This window comes from Eleutherodactylus coqui, chromosome 9 (assembly GCF_035609145.1).
Source record: "Eleutherodactylus coqui strain aEleCoq1 chromosome 9, aEleCoq1.hap1, whole genome shotgun sequence".
Taxonomy (NCBI): Eukaryota; Metazoa; Chordata; class Amphibia; order Anura; family Eleutherodactylidae; genus Eleutherodactylus; species Eleutherodactylus coqui.
In genome coordinates this window covers 24,029,149-24,050,204 of record NC_089845.1, presented here as the reverse complement: position 1 = coordinate 24,050,204, position 21,056 = coordinate 24,029,149, and the positions used below count along the sequence as shown (strand labels likewise).

General features: G+C 40.9%; 1 protein-coding gene across 1 annotated transcript in view; it reads right to left on the bottom strand.

The window, feature by feature from the left end:
- Window positions 1–21,056, bottom strand: part of LOC136578963 (cadherin-10) — a 356,335-nt gene that overhangs the window by 45,772 nt on the left and 289,507 nt on the right. The window contains exon 9 of the mRNA XM_066579189.1: window positions 1,226–1,334. Within this exon, the coding sequence (XP_066435286.1) occupies window positions 1,226–1,334 (109 nt within the window). The remainder of the gene's footprint in view (window positions 1–1,225; window positions 1,335–21,056) is intronic.

Sequence of the window (21,056 nt, the reverse complement as noted above, 5' to 3'; positions counted from 1 at the left end):
GATTTTCTAAAAATCATCCCTAGCATGTGTAAAAAAATAAAATTATATATATATATATATATATATATATATATATATATATATTTACCCCACCGTCGCTGTGGGGCTCTGGCGTGTCTAGCCGCTTAGTCCTCCTGAGCTGCTCTGATTTAAAATCACTGCCTGCTGAAAGGGCTGTATCTGATTGGCTGAGTGCTCAGCCAATCACACGCAGCGCTCAGCCATTCATTGAATGACAGCTGAACGCTGCCTGTGAATGGTCACAGTGCTCAGCCAATCACAGGCAGCGCTTAGCCATTCATTGAATTCAATGAATGGCTGAAGCACTGCCTGTGATTGGTTAAGCGCCCAGCCAATCAGGTACAGCCCTTTCAGCAGGCAGGGATTTTAAATCCCCGCCTGCTGAAAGAGCTTCAGAGCACTGCAGGGAGACGAGCAGCTAGACGTGCCTGAGCCCGACAGCGGTGGAGAGGTGAGTATATATTTCTTTTATTTCTTACACAGGGATGATTTTCATTATATTTGCTTATATTTTATGCCCTTTCCCGAAAATTACTGCAGGGGTTACCAGCAGGCCACTGTTTTCAGTGGGGCTGCTGGCATCAGCGGCCCCATTGAAAGCAATAGTGCACAGTGCATCATTAACGCATGTTTTTGCATGCATGTGTATGCGCGGTTTTGTGTACATCTATGTACGCGTGAATGGACGCTCGTGTGAACGAGGCCTCAACAGTAAAATGCATGTGGAAATTTATCATCCTTGCTTACTTAATGGTTGGCATACTGTAACTTTTATTGTTCATGATGTTTATCAGTCTTTTTAATGCATAAAGGCATCAACCTCTTTCAACTTGGGAGAAATAAGATGCGAAAATTAAATTAGAGCTTTACTTTTTCCATATGAATTAGAATTTACAACATTTTGTACTCGAGTAACTTGTTTTGTGCTTTAAAGACAAAGCAACATTGGCATACACTATTTAGAATTTAGATACATTATTTTACCTTTTATTCCTACACAACCACAAGTTCACCTTTTAATTTTAGTTGTATTGTTATTGCCCATGCAATCAAAATATGACATGAATAAAAAATATGCTGCATACCAAATAACAGCTTTAATGGTGCATAAATGTTTGTGATTTAAAAATACAAAGCAAAATAATAGTTAACATATTTAATTTGTAATCTGCATATTACATATATATCTCCACCATAACTGTACCTTCATTATCCTGGACTGTGAAGTTTGGATTGACTGATGCTAAGCTGAAGAAAAACTTTTGTCCTCCTGGTGGTTCATCTTTGTCCACAGCACTTATGGTCTGTATTAACTGTAAAAAAATAGGTAAAACAAATTCTACTTAGAATAATAGATTATAAAACACTACATAAATTTAGATAAAGCTTAACCCCTTAATGACCACCTATACACCTTTTACAGCACTGCATCAAAAGCCTGGCATGGGTCTCCCGTGCTAAGGGGAGCGGGTGCTTGGCTGTTGAAGAGGACTGGCTCAAACAGCAGGGATCTCTAATCCCTGCTGTTTAACCCATTACATGATAGGGCCAATGTGACTGCTGCATGTAAAAGGCTGACAAAGCGAGAAGGCTCCCTCTGCCACCCATCAGATCCCCGTGATGCGTGGATATGGCACCAAGAGATGCCTCTGGCCAAGCTTCATAGTAATATAGTATGTAAGGCTGAAAAAAGACAAATGTCCATCCAGTTCAGACTGTTTCCACCCCCACCCTTGTTGATCCAGAGGAAGGCAAAAAAAACCTTATGAGGCAAAAGCCAATTTACCCTATGTAGGGGGAAAATTCCTTCCTGACTTCATAATAGCAGTAAGAATAATCCCTTTATAACACACTCTTATACCGCTATATTGTTGTATAGTAATGTATTATAAAAGCAATAAAAAGTTTAAATTTAAGGCGTCTAGTGAGATACAAGTATAAACAAAAGTAAAAAAATAGTAAAAAATACAAAAGTCAAAACCCCGCCTTTCCCCCTTAGGGCTCAGTCAGATGAGCGAATTTTAAACACATGTATAGGCACATTTTTACGGATCTTTTAGAACCAATGCTTTCCAATGAAAGTGGTCACATGACTGGTTTTTACATGCTATAAAATTCATTCGGGGAAAAAAAGGACAGCGTTTTTCAATTTGCACAAAAACGCAGTTGTCGTGCGAGTCGATGCGACTTTGACAGTAAGAAATCCTACTGTCAAAGTCCTTAAATAAGCCCTAGCTGCAGGAAAAAAATAATAATTCATCACCTAGAAGCACTGCCAGCTCTGGCGCGTCTTCTCCGCGGGTCCCCAGCTCTTCTTTTTCTTCATGTTCTTCTGGCCAGGGATTGAAAAATCTCCACCTCCTGGAAATGCTGCCTCTGACTGGCTGAGCGCTTTGACTAATCACAGCCAAACGGCCACATTGAAAGCAATGGGAAAGCATTGTGCTCCTCTGTCACAGTGTTCAGTGAAGTGGGGACTCCCCACGGGGATGAAAAAATCCCTTGCCACAGCTGTCACAGCAGTGTCAGAGGAGGGCAATCTTCTCTCTATGTTCTCAATGGGGGCGGCGCTGCTGCCACTGGCCCCAATTGACAACAAGGTGAAGCCCCTGGATGTGACAGCATCCAGGGGTTTCACATCCAAGGAATCCCCTGCTGCAGCTGTCACAGCCCCAGCAGGGGATAGCAATCCTCTTCTATTGCTTTTAATGGGGCCGAATTACATACACAAATTTTAGCTTTGTATGACCGCACAACAACGCACGTCTGCCGCTTTGGACGCACGTTTTTAATACGTGTGTTTTGCATTTTGTTTTCACGGACCTATACATCCATGAAAAAAACACTCGCCTGACTGAGCCCTCAGTATGTAAAAGAAAAAAACACGCAACCAAAAACCAGCATGAATTTGGTATTGTTGCATTTGTAATTACTTAAGCAAAAATAGTTGGAACATGATTTAACCCACATAGTGCAAGCCGTGAAAAAAAATACAAAAAACATGGAGAAAATAGCTAATTTTGTCCATTTGCCTTACAAAAAGTGGAATAGTCAGTGATAAAAAAGTCTTATGAATCAAAAAATAGTACCATTACAAATTACAACAAAAACCTCACATAGGACCATTGTTGAATAAACAAACATTTTAGGCATGTATGAATGCGGCGGTAGAAATAAAAGATATTTTTTCTTTAGAAAAAGGTGGAAAAGTTGCAAACGTAAAAAAAAAGCTATATGCATTTGGTATGGGCATTATTGGAGTAATTGTATTGACCTGCTGAATGAATTGAACATATTACGTATACCACACAGTGTATGCCATAATAAAAAAATCATAGCAGAATTGTAGATTTTGTTTATCTTTCCTTTAAAAAAACGAATAAAAAAGTATCAAAATGTTATATGTTCCCAAAAATGGAATAAATGAAGACTAGAGCTCATCCCACAAAAAACAAGCTCTCAGAGAGCTCTGTCGATAGAGAAGTAAACATTTTACAGCTCTTGAAATGCAGAGACACAAAAGTACATGTTTTAAAAAGGTGTTTTTAGCGTACAAAAATATAAAAATATAAAAAAACAATCAATTTAAGTATCACTAGATCATAGTGACCCTGAGAATAATGTTTTCATATTATTTATTCTGCATGCCGAATGCCATTAAAGATGAAATCCAAAATACAATGCAGATTTTTTTTCAAATCCTTCTAAAAGAATAACAAAATGAATACAATACATTTTATGCACCCCAAATTGATTAAAAAAAAACTTTTTCCACAAAAAGCTTGTTTGGCTGTGTGGATGGAAAAAATTTAAAAGTTATGGATTTTGGAGTGCAAAGATGAGAAAAAAATGAAAAATTGGTTGATCATTAGGGCATAAAATAAGTCAACCATTTAACCCCTTGAGTGGCACACCCGGAAATTTTCCGGGACGAGCTCCACTGCTCATAGCGACATAGCCCGGAAGATTTCCGGGCTATGTATCACTATGGGAGCTGCAGAGCACTATGCCACAAGCTGTGGCATGGTGCTCTGCCTGCACAATCCCACAGAGAACAAACCAAGGGCTTTGAAAAACCAGCAGAAGATATCGCCGATATGCCGGCAATCTCCTGCTTTGTTTACAGGTTGCCATAGAGACCATCGGCTTGTCAGAAGCAAGCCGATGATCTCTGTGGCAGGGAGAGCTTGGTGCTTGGCTGTCAGAGGACAGCTAGGTACCTGCTCTTACAGCAGAGGTCAGAGAAAACCTCCGATCTCTGCTGTGTTAACCCTTTACATGCGGCAGTGTATGTGACTGCAGCATGTAAAGGGCTGTCACTGCAGCATGTAAAGGGCTGTCACCATCGGACCCCCGGAATGTGATCAGGGGGTCCTAATGGGTCCCTGTGGAAGTCCCCTAAAAAAAAATTAAATAAAAATAAAAAACAATAAAAAAATAAAAATTAAAAAAATTATAAAAACACTTGTCTCCCTTTACTTTGTAAAAAATCAAAAATACAATCACACATGTGGTATCCATGCGTCGTAATGACCCAGAGAAGGAAGTTAATACTTTCTTTAACCCCTTAATGACATGGCCCCTTTTTTTCTTTTTTCCCCATTTCTTTTTTTCCTCCCCCCTGTTTAAAAAAATCACAACTTGTCCCGCAAAAAACAAGCCCTTATATGGCCATGTCAATGGAAAAATGAAAAAGTTATGGCTCTTGAGGCGCAACTGCAAAATTAGTTGAAAATCAATGATTAGACCATTTTAAAAAACCTGCCCTGGTGGGCACGACAGGGTGGTAGGAAACCCGCCACTCAAGGGGTTAATGGTTAGAGGTGTTTTCCAGGATAGTTCGCCAATAGTAGATTGACAGGGTCCACCACTTGGGACCACTACCGATCGGCTAATAAGAAGCTGCTATGGATGACTGTCAAAGCACTGTCCACAATGCAGTGGCTCCATCTTAGAAATATTCACCATTAAACTTTAACCCCTTCCAGAACTGCACTATAATAATATGAGATGGAGATGAGGTAGTTGCTGCACCAAATCATGCTATGGTATTATAGCTGGGGTTTTGGAGCTTTGTTCACTGCATTCACAGTGGATGTCAGCATTAGTGTAGAAAATATATATATATATATATATATATATATATATATATATATATATATATATATATATATATACTTACCTCTACGCCACTGACGGGACCCCCGCATTAAGAGCTGAATGTGATTGCCTGAGGTGCTCAGCCAATCACAGGCAGCTCTCCTCGAATGAATGACGAGCGAGAGCTGCCTGTGATTGGCTGAGCACCTCAGCCAATCACATTCAGCTCTTTCAGCAGGTGGGGATTTTAAATCCCCATCTGCTGATAGATCAGCACCACAGTGCAGGGGACAGCAGAAGAAGACACCGCTGAGCCCCGGCAGCTAAAGGGAGGTGAGTATCTATTTTTTTGTTTTTAAAGCACTTTTACTTGATTTTCAAGGAAGGGCTTATATTTAAAGCCCTTCCATGAAATCCATTGATGGGGTGCCAGCAGCAGGATCCTTTACCGCAGCTGACATGTGTGACAGCTGCAGTAGAGAATTGAATAATTCCTCTGCTGCATCTGCCACAGATGTGGCAGATGTAGCATCAAGGAATTCTTTTAACTAGCGGGGATGAAGGAAACAACTGCCACATGCAGCAGATGTGTTCTTTATCCCCGTGGGTGTCACGGCATCGGGGGACAGGTAAGTATATTTTTTATATATATTTTTTACACTAAAATTTTTTTTTTCAGGGAAGGTCTTATATGTAAAGCCCTTCCGTGAAAAAGAATGCAGGGGGGTTGGCAGATCATTGTTTTCAATGGAGCCGCCAGCAGCAGCCGCGGCTCCATTGAAAACAATCCGTGCATATGCTTATGGTGCACGCATGTCCTATCTTTGCAGGCACACACCTATAAAGCACGGACATATAAACACACAATAGGAAGTATATTGTTGCAAATAGAAGCGTGTTTTTGTGTGTGCGTATGCACATACAAAAACACGCTTGTGTGAAGCCACCCTTACTCTAATCCTGGCCGTTTAACCGCTGAGATGCTGAGGTCAATACTGACTACAGCACTAAGTGGTTGAATAGAGGAAGCGGGCTCTCTTTATAAGTCAATTGGCACTCCTATGACTTGATCATGACAGCCAGGGGCCTAACAGTGGATCCCAGGTCTGCATTGTTAGGCTCTTCTGAAGGCAGAAACTACAAAGCTGCCAATTTAGATATCACTGATAGGCATCATACACTGCTATACAGAAATATTTCAATGAATTTTTGAAGTCAAAGGTTTGCAAGGTCTAGTTCAATACTGGAGGGAAAAAGATAATACTAGGCATCTGGCACAACCTAACACTAGTGATATCAGAAATGATGAGAGCCAACATTTTTCGAAATAGAGGAAAAATCATTATGAGCAAGCGAGTAATTTGTTAGTTTGAGACTACAGATGAGTGAGCGTACTTGCTAAGGCAAACTGCTCAAGTGAGTAGTGCTTTATGCGAGAACCTGCCCGCTCGTCTCAAAAGATTCCGGTGCCAGCGGGGGGCAGGGAGCAGCAGAGGAGAGTGGTGAGGAATGGGGGGAGATCTCTCTCTCACTCTCTCCCCCCCCCCCCCCCGCGTCCCCCTGCTGACTTCCGCAACTCACCGCTCTCCCCCGCCGGCACCCAAATCTTTTGAGATGAGCGGGCAGGTACTTGCATAAGGCACTGCTCACTCGAGTAGTTTGCCTTAGCGAGTACGCTCACTCATCTCTATTTGAGACGTGTTTAGCAAACTACTAGGCACAATAAACAGATAGTGATTTAGTTTCTTATATTCCCATAGTGTATGATGTTTGTGAACATATGTGGTCAGTGGTATGCAGCATGACTGCAGGACAAATCAAAGAGATGGAGCTTGAGAACAGAGTGATTTAAAATTGAAAACACCCATTCTTTGTTTGCACATAGTAGATGTAGCAGTGTCAGGTGGAGTTTACGAGTGTGCTACTGTTTGTATGTGCATCCAAGGTGTAGGCCAAAGGAGATATTCATATTAACTGAGGTTACATCATTTTTCATAGAGAAGGTTGCTAATTCTTCTTTAATGCCGGGACAATGGAAAAGTTTGGATCTTTTGTTGGATTTTATTGTGCATATACATTTTTTGTTTCTGTTTTGATGAGGAGGGAGGTTACTGTAGGCTGTTTATTGCCATAGGCATAGTGTTTAAATCTGCATAGTGTCAGGGCTTCAGCAGCTTTAAGATTAAGAAGGGTTTTAAGCTGTTCTCTAAGGTCTTCAATCGCTTGTTGTGCTGATATTACTTTAGCTCTTTTCCTCAAGTTCACAAGGCAGAAGAGTTAAGCTCATATTTGTGTTGTTTTTTTCTTAAAGTCTATTGTTCTAGAAATATATTAAAAACCTATTTTAGTCCTGCCCATAGGATTTCCCACTACTTTCTAATTCATAGACTTATTTTCTTCAACAATTAAAAAAAATCTATCCAAATAGGCAATCAGTTTGCCCTACATGTAATTTTCCAGATGGTGATTTTCTTCTCTTTTGGCTTTATTTTTACATAAGTCAATTAGTCAATTGTGGAGGGAGGGCTTTCAAGTAATTAATATGTTGCATAATTTTAATTAACTGAACCCGATAATGTGTGTTTCTATGGTGAAATATCTGTGGTGGATGGAACTGCTTTTGTGAGAATAGCTATAGGAAAATTACTTATCCTCAGAAGGAAATATATTCTCAAAAATTGGATTTACAGATTCCTCCAATATTCAAAAAAAATAATATTTAGATATTGATTGAAAAACTGGTATATGTGAGAAAGAATAAATCTGGAGATATTAGACGAAGCTGGGAACCTTGGATTAAATAATGTATGTCTGGAGGAGATTGATACTTGAAGGATATTGAGAGGTTTTGTGTGGGTGGAATATAGGATGAGAAAAATAAAGTTTTTGTTTTTATTTTAGTTTATTTCTTTATGTTCTTACTTGGTTGTTGTATGTGCTACCTTCCCCTCATTTTATTATTTATATCCAAATCTTTTTGGATACATGAATCACTGCAATAAAAATGCGTTTTGAAAGTCTACTGCCCAGGGCAATCAGCTCCCCTTTTATTATGAACTTATGAGCTTATTGTGGTGTTTCTGGTTGGCTATTAAAGTTTCATTTACAAACCAAGTCCAATCCTTCTTTGGAAAGTTGTTAAATGTGACACATGTTAAGGCATGGTCAGCTATAATTATGCACATTACCTCCAAGCAAACTACATTCTGGAAATGTCTCTCCAAGATAAAAATGTAATCTAAGCACTGGTATGAAAGGTGTACATGAGAGGAGTAGGTGTATTCTTTATGTGAGAGGTTGTGAATTCAATGAGGTAAAAGGAAGAAAGGGACTTCCAGAACGTAAGTATTTTTTTTTAGATGAAATAGAGCTTACATTCTTCGAGGTGTCGAGTAATGGGTTAAGAGTGAATTTACAGTCCTCTTCAAGGATCATCATAAATTCTGTGAAGGAATGCAATTTGTTTAAGGTATCTAGAAACTAGGATATTTGAGAAGGTTTAGGAAAGTAGAACTTAACTGAAGTAACAGGCAAGTTAGCGATATGGCCCTTCAGAAACAGGTATCTACCATTATGGTCTCATATGATTATGAGATCAGCTGGTAAGGACATGCTTTTGAAGGTGATGTTTAATCTTTTGGAGGCACTGAAGTAAGTGCAGTGGTGCCTGACAGGGTAATGAGTGTGTGAGAGTGAAGGAATGTAGCTCAAATAGAAACGGGATGCTTGAATAAATATAATATCAGATATCAGTTTTTTCACCAGTGTCAGAACTTTGTTCCTTTTTTGTGGAGCATTTAACTCATATATATTTCAGGAGGTCATCTTAAGTGCATCCACATATAATTGTGAAGGAAAAAAGAGTTGCAGAATGGAGTTCTTATGGGAGAAATATAGGGAGGGAGGAAAGAACAAAACTATTTGAAGTGGTAATGTATGGGGAAGAGTCAAATGAATGAAAAAAAAATGCAAAACAGTTATGCATCTGAGCAAAAAGTCTTAGTCTGATTATAGCTATAGTAACATATTAATGAAGATAAAAAATGTAAACGGGTTGGTTGGTTACAACGACAATGAATCTCAGTGCAGTTGACTAGACAAAATGATAAAATATTGAGGTGATACAAACTGAAAGTTATTAATTCATCAGACAGATTTTCAAAAGTTCAGGTAACAGACTGTGAGTGCTTTATGTATGTAGCTACTGGCAGACTGAAAGCAGAAGTAAAAGGAGTAAAAAGTTACAATTTTTGTGCACAAATACAGGCACAAAGACTTTGATACATTCCCCTGCAGAGGAATATTTGTTTCATATGCCAGTCTAAAAAAATAATTTTGTGCATTATGTAGTATCTTAAAATTAGAAAATTGGGGAAGATTAGAGGCAAGACCTGGGACACATTGGGAACCCTCAGAGCCATTAAAAACTAGGCAGACCTACATAAATTGCTCAAAAAACAGGCCGTGTTTTCTCCTGGAGTGCCTTCCATGATGGTGCAGGATGGCACCCCTCCAAAGGAGAGGAAGAGGCAACTGAGCAATCCAACCAGGAAAGCATCACAGATGATATATGTAACTCTGCTGTAAAGGTCATACCTAAGAGTTTTCTCTGTAAGATACTAATGGAAGCTCTGAAGCCTGTTATGTCTGCACTAGTAGGGATAAAAAACAAGGTTTAACAGATTGGACATCGAGTAGAAGACCTGGAGAGCACCTGTGCAGCACTAACTGAGCATGCTCAATCTCTCTCTACTCAAGTTATATGCCCCACTGCCACAGAACTGTGATCCACAGACTGAGCTATCAACACTGTAATTGAGTCCATCTGCCATTTGCTTTGACCAAAACTCAAACAAGGTGAGCCACAGAGAGATGTTCATTATGGCATACCTTTCTATGTGGAAACTGCAGCCATCCTAAACACGGTCGGTGAAAAAAGGCGAAATCATCTATGAGGGCTCAGTAGTGAGTATTTTCCAAGACAGCCTCCCTATAACCTTAGCAAAATGGTGGCTCATTTAATATATTCTCAAAGTATTGAGGGAGTAGTTTCTCTTTGGCCTGGCGAACCATAAAATCCCCATCCACATCTGAGGATCTAGAAAACATTGGGCCTATTCTATAGCTTGATCCAGTTGCTGTTCCCTTTTGACTTCAAATTTTACACATGCTGCATCTACCCCCACTGCCTAAATTAGACCCAAGGTCAGTAGGTTCTTAATTCAAGTCTCTAAAGAACAAGGAAACACCAATGAGAAATGCTCCACTGGAACTTCTTGAACTTATAGCTTTAGTTAAACCTCCCAGCAAACCACAACCACTTTTTAAACTTTTTGTTTACCAATCCTGATTTTTTTCCCCCTAATGTCTACTCTTTAAGGCCTTAGTCAGACGGGCGTTTTTTCGCGCGATTTGCGCATGCGCATGCATCCGGCGATTTTTTAAAACCATTGCTTTGCAATGGTATCCGACACATGAGCGCTTTTTATGCGCTCGTCCGATAAATTATAGAACAGAAATAGCAGATTGCGCCTATCTGTGATCTGCGATTCCTGTTCTCTTCTCTATATGTGCTCAATGGGGCCGGCGGCAGCAGCGCTGACCCCATTGAGAACATATAGAAGACAAATCATTCTTCTCTGCCACAGCTGTAACAGCTGTGGCAGAGAAGAACGATGTTTGCCCATTGAGGTGGGGACTCCCAGCAGGGAGGAAGGAATCCCCTGCCACAGCTGTGGCAGAGGATTGCGATACTATCCCATTGCTTTCAATGGGACCGACACTGCTGCTGCCCCATTTAAAGTAATAGGAAGAAGGTAACCCCTGATTTTCGGGTGGGGAGGGGGGCATGAAATACAAGCCATATCCCGAAAATAAGCCCTAGCTGCAGAAAAAAAATTATATATCACCTTAGAAATGCTGTCATCTGTTAAATGACATGAATGAATTAAAGTTGAGCACTGCCTCTAATTTGTCACAGTGCTCAGCCTGTCAGAGGTAGCGCTTTCAGGAGGCAGGGATTTTTGAATCCTTGGCCAAAAGAAGAGCAGTGCGGAGACCTGGAGGAATATGCTTGAAATAACAGCGATTTTAAGTTGATGTATAATTTTTATTTTTTTATTTTTTTATTTTTTTAAGCCAGGGATTATTTTCAGGGTCGAGCTTATATTTCAAGCCCCCCAAAAATCATTTTTTGGGGGCTTGCAGGCAGCAGCACCCGCCCAATTGAAATCAATGGGATGAAGGGATCCCTTGCAGGGATTTTCAGAGGAAGGATGGGGGGACTTTAAATATAAGCCCTACCCTGAAATTAAGCTCTAGATGCTGCAAAAAAAATTATACATCGCCTAGAGCCGGGCTCCCACGTATCTTCTAGCTGGGCCCGCTGCACTGTTTTTCTTCTGGCCAGGGATGGCTGTGATTGTTCAAAGCACTCAGCCAATCAGAGGCAGCTCTTCCAGGAGGCGGGGATTTTTAAATCCCTGTACAGAAGCAAATGATGAAGAACAGTGCCACGGACCCAGGGAAAAGATGCGCCAGAGCTGGACAGAGCTTCTAGGTGATGTATACATTTTTTCCCCCAGCATCTAGGGCTGTTTTAAGGGCTTTGACAGTAGGATTTCCTACTGTCAAAGTTGCATCCATTTGCACAAAAACCTAGATTTTGCAAAACGCTGTCCTATAATTTGCAGGTGCAAATTTTATTTGTATGTAAAAACGCACTTGTGACCGCAGTCCTTGCAAAGCATTGGTTGTAATAGATGCAATTTGTAAACTCGCCTAACATGCGTGCACAAAAACGCTCATGTGACTGAGCCCTAAATAACCATTTAAATCAGGGCCTGGTTGTGTTCAGTGCACAAGAAAACATGCCCTGTGAGTGCAAAAAGGACAGTAACGAACAACTAGTTTATAACGCTAATATTCTGCGCTAAGGCGCAAACAAGAAACGTATAGGCCGGTGTGAATCTGCCTTTAGGCTCAACTGAATCCATGCCCTTAAGGGGATAACGGCTGTGCTCACCTTTGCAACCATTTCTTATTGCTCGAAAGCATCCACAATGCCAAAAAAGAAGGAACTTTGTGAATTGTGTTCATAAGAAGAATCCTATGGTTTTGTCTTAATAGCTGCAATGCAGATCTATGTGTTCTCATGGCAAGAGACTACAATACATTCTATAAGGCTGATATTGTGGTCATAGTCTCTTCCATTTGGTTCTAATTTATACTCATTTAGTAAATACATGTGAGAAAGAAGTCGAGGAAGACAGAAGGGAATATTACTGCAGGATCAGACTGAAGAGTGTTTATTCCATGCCTGTTACCATGGAGATGCATAGATCTGCATAGCAGCTATGGACCCAAGACGGTAGGAATTTATAAATTAAGAATATTTACAAAGCTGCCTTATTGTTTGATTTTATATGCATTAGATAGGATAAAAAATTATTCTTAAGGTAAACATCAGCATTACTATTCAAGGAGGAACAGTCACCTCCTCTAACAAGGGGAGCAGGTTGTATACATAGAGACAGATAGACATTATGAATAAATCTAATTTTACTATCAGCTTTTATGATTTGACTTAATCTGCCTCATTTAGTGGAAATAAAACATCAAATCAGCAATTGACACTTGGCGGTAAAAACTGCCCACTTGATAGTATTCTGGTGTCAGCCTCCGGAGGTAATGAGAATGATGGCAGATGGATTGGGAAAGGGCTAAAATGAAAACAGCACTGGAAACAAAGGGGAGATGGCTGTAAGGGCTCTTTCACACTGGTGATAACTATAACGCTTTGGAAAAATCGCGGCAAAATCACAACTTTTTTCCTGTGATTTTTGGGCGTCAGCACTGCTAGTTCCCACAAAGACATCACTAGCACATGCAAGTTTTCTCACTCATTTTTTGCGCAATTTTGCCGCAGTTTTTTAAGTGTGATAGTCAATAGGACTTTCTAATGTTAAAAACGCAAGTTCATGCTTTGCAATGCAATAAAAAGTAGTCTCCATAGGGAAACATTGGAGATTAAAAAAAAGAAAAACGCAGAAAGATAGGACACTCTGCAATTTTTTTTACTTCACATCGCATGAATGAAAACATCACAAAGGGGGATAAAACCATTGAAAATCATTGGTTCCATAATTCTGCCTTTTCACTCACTCTCATATTGCTCAAAAACACATGATTTGCTCGCAAGTGTGAAGGCACCCTAAGGGCACTTTTACACAACAGTTTTTATGTTCTGTTTTTTGTTAGCCAAAACCAGAATTGGCTCCAAAATACGGAAGACATGCAGATCTTTCTATTATACCTTCTCTCCACTCCTGGTTTTGGCTCACAAAAAACTGAACATGAAAACTGTTGTGTGAAAGTGCCCTAAAGGGTATGTAGCCTGTTCCAGTTGTCAGATGACATGAGAGTTCTTCTTGAGGACTCATTCAGATGAGCGTCTTTATGTTCATACATAGGTGCGCACAAAACTGCGCGTCTATTAGAACCATTGATCCCCTATGGTGTGTTCACATGTCTGTGTTTTACAAGCGTGCAAACGCGTGACCTGCAAAAGATAAGACATGCGTGCACCATAGGTCCGTAGTGCATGTCAATATTCCCCATGGAATGGGTGAGTGAGTGCTGCCTCTGATTGGCTCAGCGCAGGGCCAATCAGGGGCAGCTCTCAGCTGTCATTCAGCTGAGAGCTGCCCCTGAGCCAATCAGAGGCAGCACTCACTCACCCATTCATGAATTCATGAATGGGTGTGAGTGAGAGCTGCCTCTGATTGGTCAGGCTGTGACCAATCAGAGGCAACTCATTCAGCAGGCGAGGATTTTAAATCCCCGGCTGCTGAATACTACTCACAGCTGTTCAGAGCAGTTCAGGAGGACTGCCTCCGGCCGCGCTGAACTCCGTCTGCCGGGACGAGGTGAGTATATATATATTTTTTATTTTTACACATTTCTAGATGAATTGCAGGGAAGGGCTTATATATTTAAGCCCTTCCCAACAATTCATCCCGCAATCGCCGGCAGCCCATTGCTTTCAATGGAGCCGGCTGTATTGCCGGCTCCATTGAATTCAATGGGCTAACATTGTTCTGCCGGGACAAGGTGAGTATTTTTTTTTTTACACATTTCTGGATGAATTGCAGGGAAGGGCTTATATATTTAAGCCCTTCCCAACAATTCATCCCGCGATCGCCAGCAGCCCATTGCTTTCAATGGAGCCGGCTGTATTGCCAGCTCCATTGAATTCAATGGTCAGTGCTCGTTTAATCGAGACGAGTACCGCGTGGTGCTCGTCTCGAGTAACGAGCATCTCGAGCACCCTAATACTCGAACGAGCATCAAGCTCGGACGAGTATGCCCGCTCATCTCTAGTCAGGACCTCTTGATTGTAATACTAAGCACTAACAGTTAGCGTATAACTATGAGATAATGTTTTCTTGCCTAAGAACTTAGACTTAGGCTAAAGTGCATATCTGTTTTGTCTGTAACATCTATAGAATTCTAACTTTTAAGCTGGTAATACTTACAATTCAAAAACAAACAAAGACCTAGATGGCTTTACATCTGTATGCTATTAATTATATAACAGTATGCAGAGATTTTTTTTTGTCAGGGTAATGTGAAGACCAATAGAAAATTAATGGAGACTCAATCAGATGTTGTATGAAAGAGGTTATCTGCCCCATAAGCAATGTCTGTTGACTATTTTATCCCCACCTATGTTAACACTTTCATTTTGGAATACATTATTTTGACCAATATGTGTTGGAATACCTTGGACCCAACTGCCCTGAAAAGCAAAGTTGACTATACTTTTCAGTGAAAATATGCTAAATATATATATATATGTATACATATATATATATATATATATATATATATATATATATATATATATATTTATATATAATTGAATGTATGTCTGTCTGTGTGTCTGCGTGTCTATCTGTCTGTTTGTCCTTTATGCGCTACTACACCATTCATCCGATCGCCATGAAACTTTGGGAAGTTGTTGAGTACACTCCTGGGAAGATTATAGGCATAGTACATTTATGCTATGATAAATGGCGCGTGCGCGAGCGTCGTCAACAGTTACGCCCCCCCCCCCCCACATAGATAGTTTGATTTCCATCATTGCTACTAATTCTCTCACTTCCCGATGTCGTAGAAACATGAAATTTGGCACAGGCATTGATTATGTCATAAATAGGAAAATCTAATAGGTCCCAACTCGATTACTCAATTCTAAGCGCAAAAGAATTAGCGTCCAAATTTTACGTACGGAATCTAATTTTCTCACTTCCCAATGTCATAGAAACTTGAAATTTGGCACGAGCATTGATTATGTCATAAATAGGAAAAGTTAATGAGTCCCAACTCGATTATTCAATTCTAAGCGCCAAAAAATTTGCGTCCAAATGTTACGTACGGAATCTAATTCTCTCACTTTCCAATGTCGTAGAAACATGAAATTTGGCATCAGCATTGATTATGTCATAAATATGAAAAGGTAATCGGTCCCAACTCTATTATTCAATTCTAAGCGCCAAAGAATTAGCGTCCACATTTTACGTACGGAATCTAATTTTCTCACTTCCCAATGTCATAGAAACTTGAAATTTGGCACGAGCATTGATTATGTCAAAAATAGAAAAAGTTAATGGGTCCCAACTCAATTATTCAATTCTAAGCGCAAAAGAATTAGCGTCCAAATTTTACGTACGGAATCTAATTCTCTCACTTCCTGATGTCATCTATATATATAAAAAGGAATGTATGTCTGTATGTCTGTCCTTTTTGCGCTACTACACCATTCATCTAATCGCCATGAAACTTTGGGAAGTTGTTGAGTACACTCCTGGGAAGATTACTGGCATAGTACGACTATCCTACGATAGGTGGCGCGCGTGCGAGCATCATCGACAGTTATGGCCCCCAGACAAAGATCGTTTGATTTCCATCTCAAGCACAAAAGCAAAAGGCATTACGAGCAACGGGATGCGTGTTCAACTACAAAATGATGCATCCGGCGAACGTTTCGCAAGACAATTGCTGGAAATTGAGAATGCTGAGGTAAAATGAAAGCTGTGCTGTGATTGGTTGCAATTTCTTATACTGCTGAGGTAACATGAAAGCTGTGCTGGGATTGGTTGCTATATATTATACTGCTGAGGCAACATGAAACCTGTGCTGTGATTGATTGCTATATATTATACTGCTGAGGTAACTTGAAAGCTGCGCTGTGATTGGTTGTTATCTAGATATATAAAAACGAATGTATGTATGTCTATCTTCGCAGCAACGCGCGACGGGTAAGCTAGTATATATATATATATATATATATATATATATATATATAAATAAATGGAAGTAAATAGCAATTATCTAGGCAGTTGTCTAAGCCAGAGGTAAATGTTCTGACTCTTCTTAACAGATAACTTCACCTTCATTCCCACCATGCCACTACTCTTCTTTGCCCTGCTCTCTTTCAAAATCTACTCTTCCTCTAAACTCCGTGTCCGTCTTCTACCAATCACCAGAGCCTGCCACAAACACAAAATTGGCAGCATTAGAAAAAGCTTCAAGCTTCAGCCTCTGCAACCCCTATACAAAGCTACCCAGTCTTCTCTTTCTTTAAACTGTTTATCTACCGTTACCGATGACAAGTTCTCTATCCTACTCTCCAACTGCACCTCATGATCTGTGCATCCTGGCTCAAACCCACTATTTTGTTTAGGAAATACTTTCTTTATTAAGAATAAAAGATAATTGTCATACAATACTATAATAGTACAATCAAGCTTAGCAAAGAGTCAAATTGCATGTACATAAAATGAGATATGTTTAAAACATTTTTTAACTTTAATCATAACTCAGGGAAGTTAACCCACTTTTTCAACCTCACTCTAACTACTGTTATTTTCGTTTATGCTTTAAATATGCATTGCATCCTCCCTCAAAAAGTCATTTCTCAATCCTTCCTTTCTCTTTAGTTACCACGCCATCTCACTGCTCCCATTTGCACTAAAACCCTTGAAACAGCATATCCACCTTGAAGTTTCCTCCCAACTTTCCTCCAACTCCCTATTTGACCAACTGCAATCTGGTGTGACCTAATCTCTCTACTGAAAACATCTTAACCAAAGTACCTAAATATTCTGTACTGCTCTTCTTAGACCTGTCCTCTTACTTCAACACAGTTGATAACTCCTTCTTATTGCACACTCTCTCCTCACTTGGCATCACAAATATGCCCCTTTCTTGGATGGCATTGTATCTCACTAACTTGGCATTTAGTGTCTTCCACTTGCACACCACATTCTCACTTCACTCTCTCTTTCTTGGTGTCCCTCAAGGCTCAGTCCTAGCCCACCTACTCTTCTCCATCCACATCTCTGGCATATGATAGCTCATAAAATTCCATTGCTTTCCATACCACCTTTATGCCAATGACACTTGAATCTGCTTCTCTGGCCCTGATATTACCTCTATTGTATCCAAAGTATATATTGGCCATTTCCTACTTCTTCTCCTCCCTCTTCTAACATGGAGAAAATTGAACTCATCACCCTCCCCCCATTTCATTCACCACCCTTCCAGACAAATCAGTCACGAGTAAGGCTCCATATTTTCACCAGTCCCACAAGAACGTTGTCTAAGCATAACATTTGACTGGGACCTCTCCTTTAAACTGCATGTACTAACTCTATCAACCCCCTGCCACTTACTCTCAACAACATCTATTGGATGCAATCTTAGAAGTAATAATGTCTGAGGAAAATCATTACATAGTAGGAATAACGGAGACCTGCTTGAATGAAAGCTGTGAAAAGGTCTTGAACTTATAGGGTTACAGTCTTTTCAGAAGGGATCATAAAAAAGGCAAAGGGCGAGGGGTTTGTCTTTATGTAAAATTCAGTTGGAGGCCTTAGTCAGACGGGCGTTTTTAGCCGCGATTTACGCATGCGCATGCATCCGGCGATTTTATAAAACCATTGCTTTGCAATGGTATCGGACACATGAGCGCTTTTTATGCGCTCGTCCGATAAATTATAGAACAGAAATCGCAGATCGCACCTATCTGCGATTCCTGTTCTCTTCTCTATATGCGCTCAATGGGGCCGGCGGCAGCAGCGCCGACCCCATTGAGAACATATAGAAGACAAATCATTCTTCTCTGCCACAGCTGTAACAGCTGTGACAGAGAAGAACGATGTTTGCCCATTGAATTCAATGGAGCGGCAATACAGCCGCTCCATTGAAAGCAATGGGATGCCGGCGTGCACGGGGTGAATTGTCGGGAAGGGCTTAAATATATAAGCCCTTCCCTGCAATTCATTCTAAAATGTGTTAAAATAAAAAAAAAATGTATACTCACCTTTCCGCTGCAGCCGGAGTCCTGAACTGCTTCTCGGCACTATTCAGCCGGCGGGGCTTTAAAATCCCCGCCTGCTGAATGATCTGCCTCTGATTGGTCACAGCCCTGACCAATCAGAAGCAAGTTTCACTCACACACCCATCCATGAATTCATGAATGGGTGAGTTACTGCTGCCTCTCAGCGCTGAGCCAATCAGGGACAGGTCTGACTCACATCCATTCATGAATTCATGAATGGGTGTGAGTGAGACATGCCTCTGATTGGCTCAGCGCTGAGCCAATCAGGGGGCAGGTCTGACTCACACCCCCTTCACACCCGCTGCAGGACGGACGCGCGGAGCTCCGGCTGCCGGGAGAAGGTGAGTATATATATATATTTTATTTTTACACATTTTAGGATGAATTGCAGGGAAGGGCTTGAATTCATGAATGGGTGTGAGTGAGACATGCCTCTGATTGGCTCAGCGCTGAGCCAATCAGGGGGCAGGTCTGACTCACACCTCCTTCACACCCACTGCAGGATGGCCCCGCGGAGCTCCGGCTGCCGGGAGAAGGTGAGTATATATATATTTTTTATTTTTACACATTTTAGGATGAATTGCAGGGAAGGGCTTATATATTTAAGCCCTTCCTGACAATTCATGCCGGGCTCGCCCGCAGCGCATTGCTTTTAATGGAGCCGGCTCTATTGCCGTCTCCATTGAATGCAATGCGCTGGACAGCTCCGGCCCGTTTCTAATGAAACGCGGCTAGGAGCAGATTTTCGGGTGATTTGCGGGCGACTTGCGCGCACCGGTCACGCGATTTGCGGATGCGCATCCGTCATGCGATCCGCAAATCGCGTGAAAAAACGCCCGTGTGACTAAGGCCTAAAGCCTACATTATGGGAAGATCCATTGGAGTGAATACATGGAGGAAAAAACAACAATAAAATCCTCATAGGGTTTTTTTTATAGACGACCATATATAACAGAAACTACTGAAAATCCTTTATTGAGGCAAAGAGATGAAGCAGCAAATTACAATGAGGTAATTATTATGGGGAACTTGAACTATCTGGACATAAACTGGCAAGCCGAAACCTGCGGATATCAGACTGAGCAGTGTGACCAATCAGAGGCAGCTCTCAGCTGTCATTCAACAGCTGAGTGCTGCCTCTGATTGGTCACAGTGCTCAGCCAATTAGAGGCAGCCCTTTCAGCAGGCGAGGATTTTAAATCTCCACCTGCTGAAAGCTCTTCATAGCAGTTCAGGAGAAGACCGGGCTATACGCACCTGAGCCCCGACAGTTGCAGAGAGGTGAGTATTAGAGTTGGGCGAACATACTCTGCCGAGCTTGATGCTCGTTCAAGTATTAGTGCACTCGATGGTGCTCGTTACTCGTACGAGCATCAAGCCAAGTTCGACCCCGCCCCAGTTTTTGGCTCCTCCCCGCTGTGACGTGCCTGTTTTGGCCCCTCCCTGCTGCGACGCAGTGCGCGTCATTGGCAAATTTTTTGTCTGGCAGGAGAGAGAAAGAGAGAGAAAGAGAGAGAAACTAACCTAAAAAAAGAAAAAGAAAAAAAGCTCGACACCCGGCATCCCACATACAAAAATGCTTGAGTCTCCCATTGCAGTCTACGGGGTTCGTTACTCGAGTAGAGCTCTCAAATTTTACAAAAAGCTCATCTCTACTGAGTATATATATATATTTTATTTTTAACACATTTTAGGGAGGATTTTCAAGGAAGGACATATATTTAAATCCCTTCCCCAAAAATCACTGCAGGGCTTGCCGGCAGCTCATTGTTTTCAATGGAGCTGGCTGTAGCGCCGGCTCTATTGAATTCAATGGGAGAACATCGCGTTCCTCTGCCACAGCTGTGGCAGAGGATTGCTATCTTCACTGTATCTTCTCAATGAGGTTGGTGCTGCTGCAGCTGACCCCATTGAGCACAAGGTGAAACCCCTGGATGCAACAGCATCCTGGGGTTGGTTTTACATCCAAAAAAGATGGATGCCGCAGTTACATGCATTTTAAAATCCACTGCCTTCCTTTTTACCGCTGAGCATTTTTGTGCGCAAGTAAATATCAAGCATGTGACTGCTGCAATTGAAAATCATTGGTTCTATATAGATATGGATCACAAATGCAGGCAACATACGCATGTTAAAATGCCCATGTGACTGAGCCCATATTCAGCAAGAAGAAACTGTTTAAACTACTAAAACAAGAAGGTAGTGAAGAAGCGCTAAAAATCTATAATGAAAAAAAAATATGTAAAAACCAGATAAAAACAGCAAAGTTGGAGACAGAGACACTTATTACCAGAGAGAGTAAAACTAGCCATAAACTGTTGTATAACTAACTATATAAATAGTAAAAAGATTAATACTGAAAGTGTTGGCCCTTTAACAAAACATGTAAGAAAAATTGTAGCGGGTGATGAGGAGAAAATAATAATCTTTTAATAATAATTAGAGATGAGCGAACGCGTTCGTCCGAGCTTGATATTCGTGCGAATATTAGGGTGTTCGGGATGTTCGTTATTCGTAACGAACACCATGC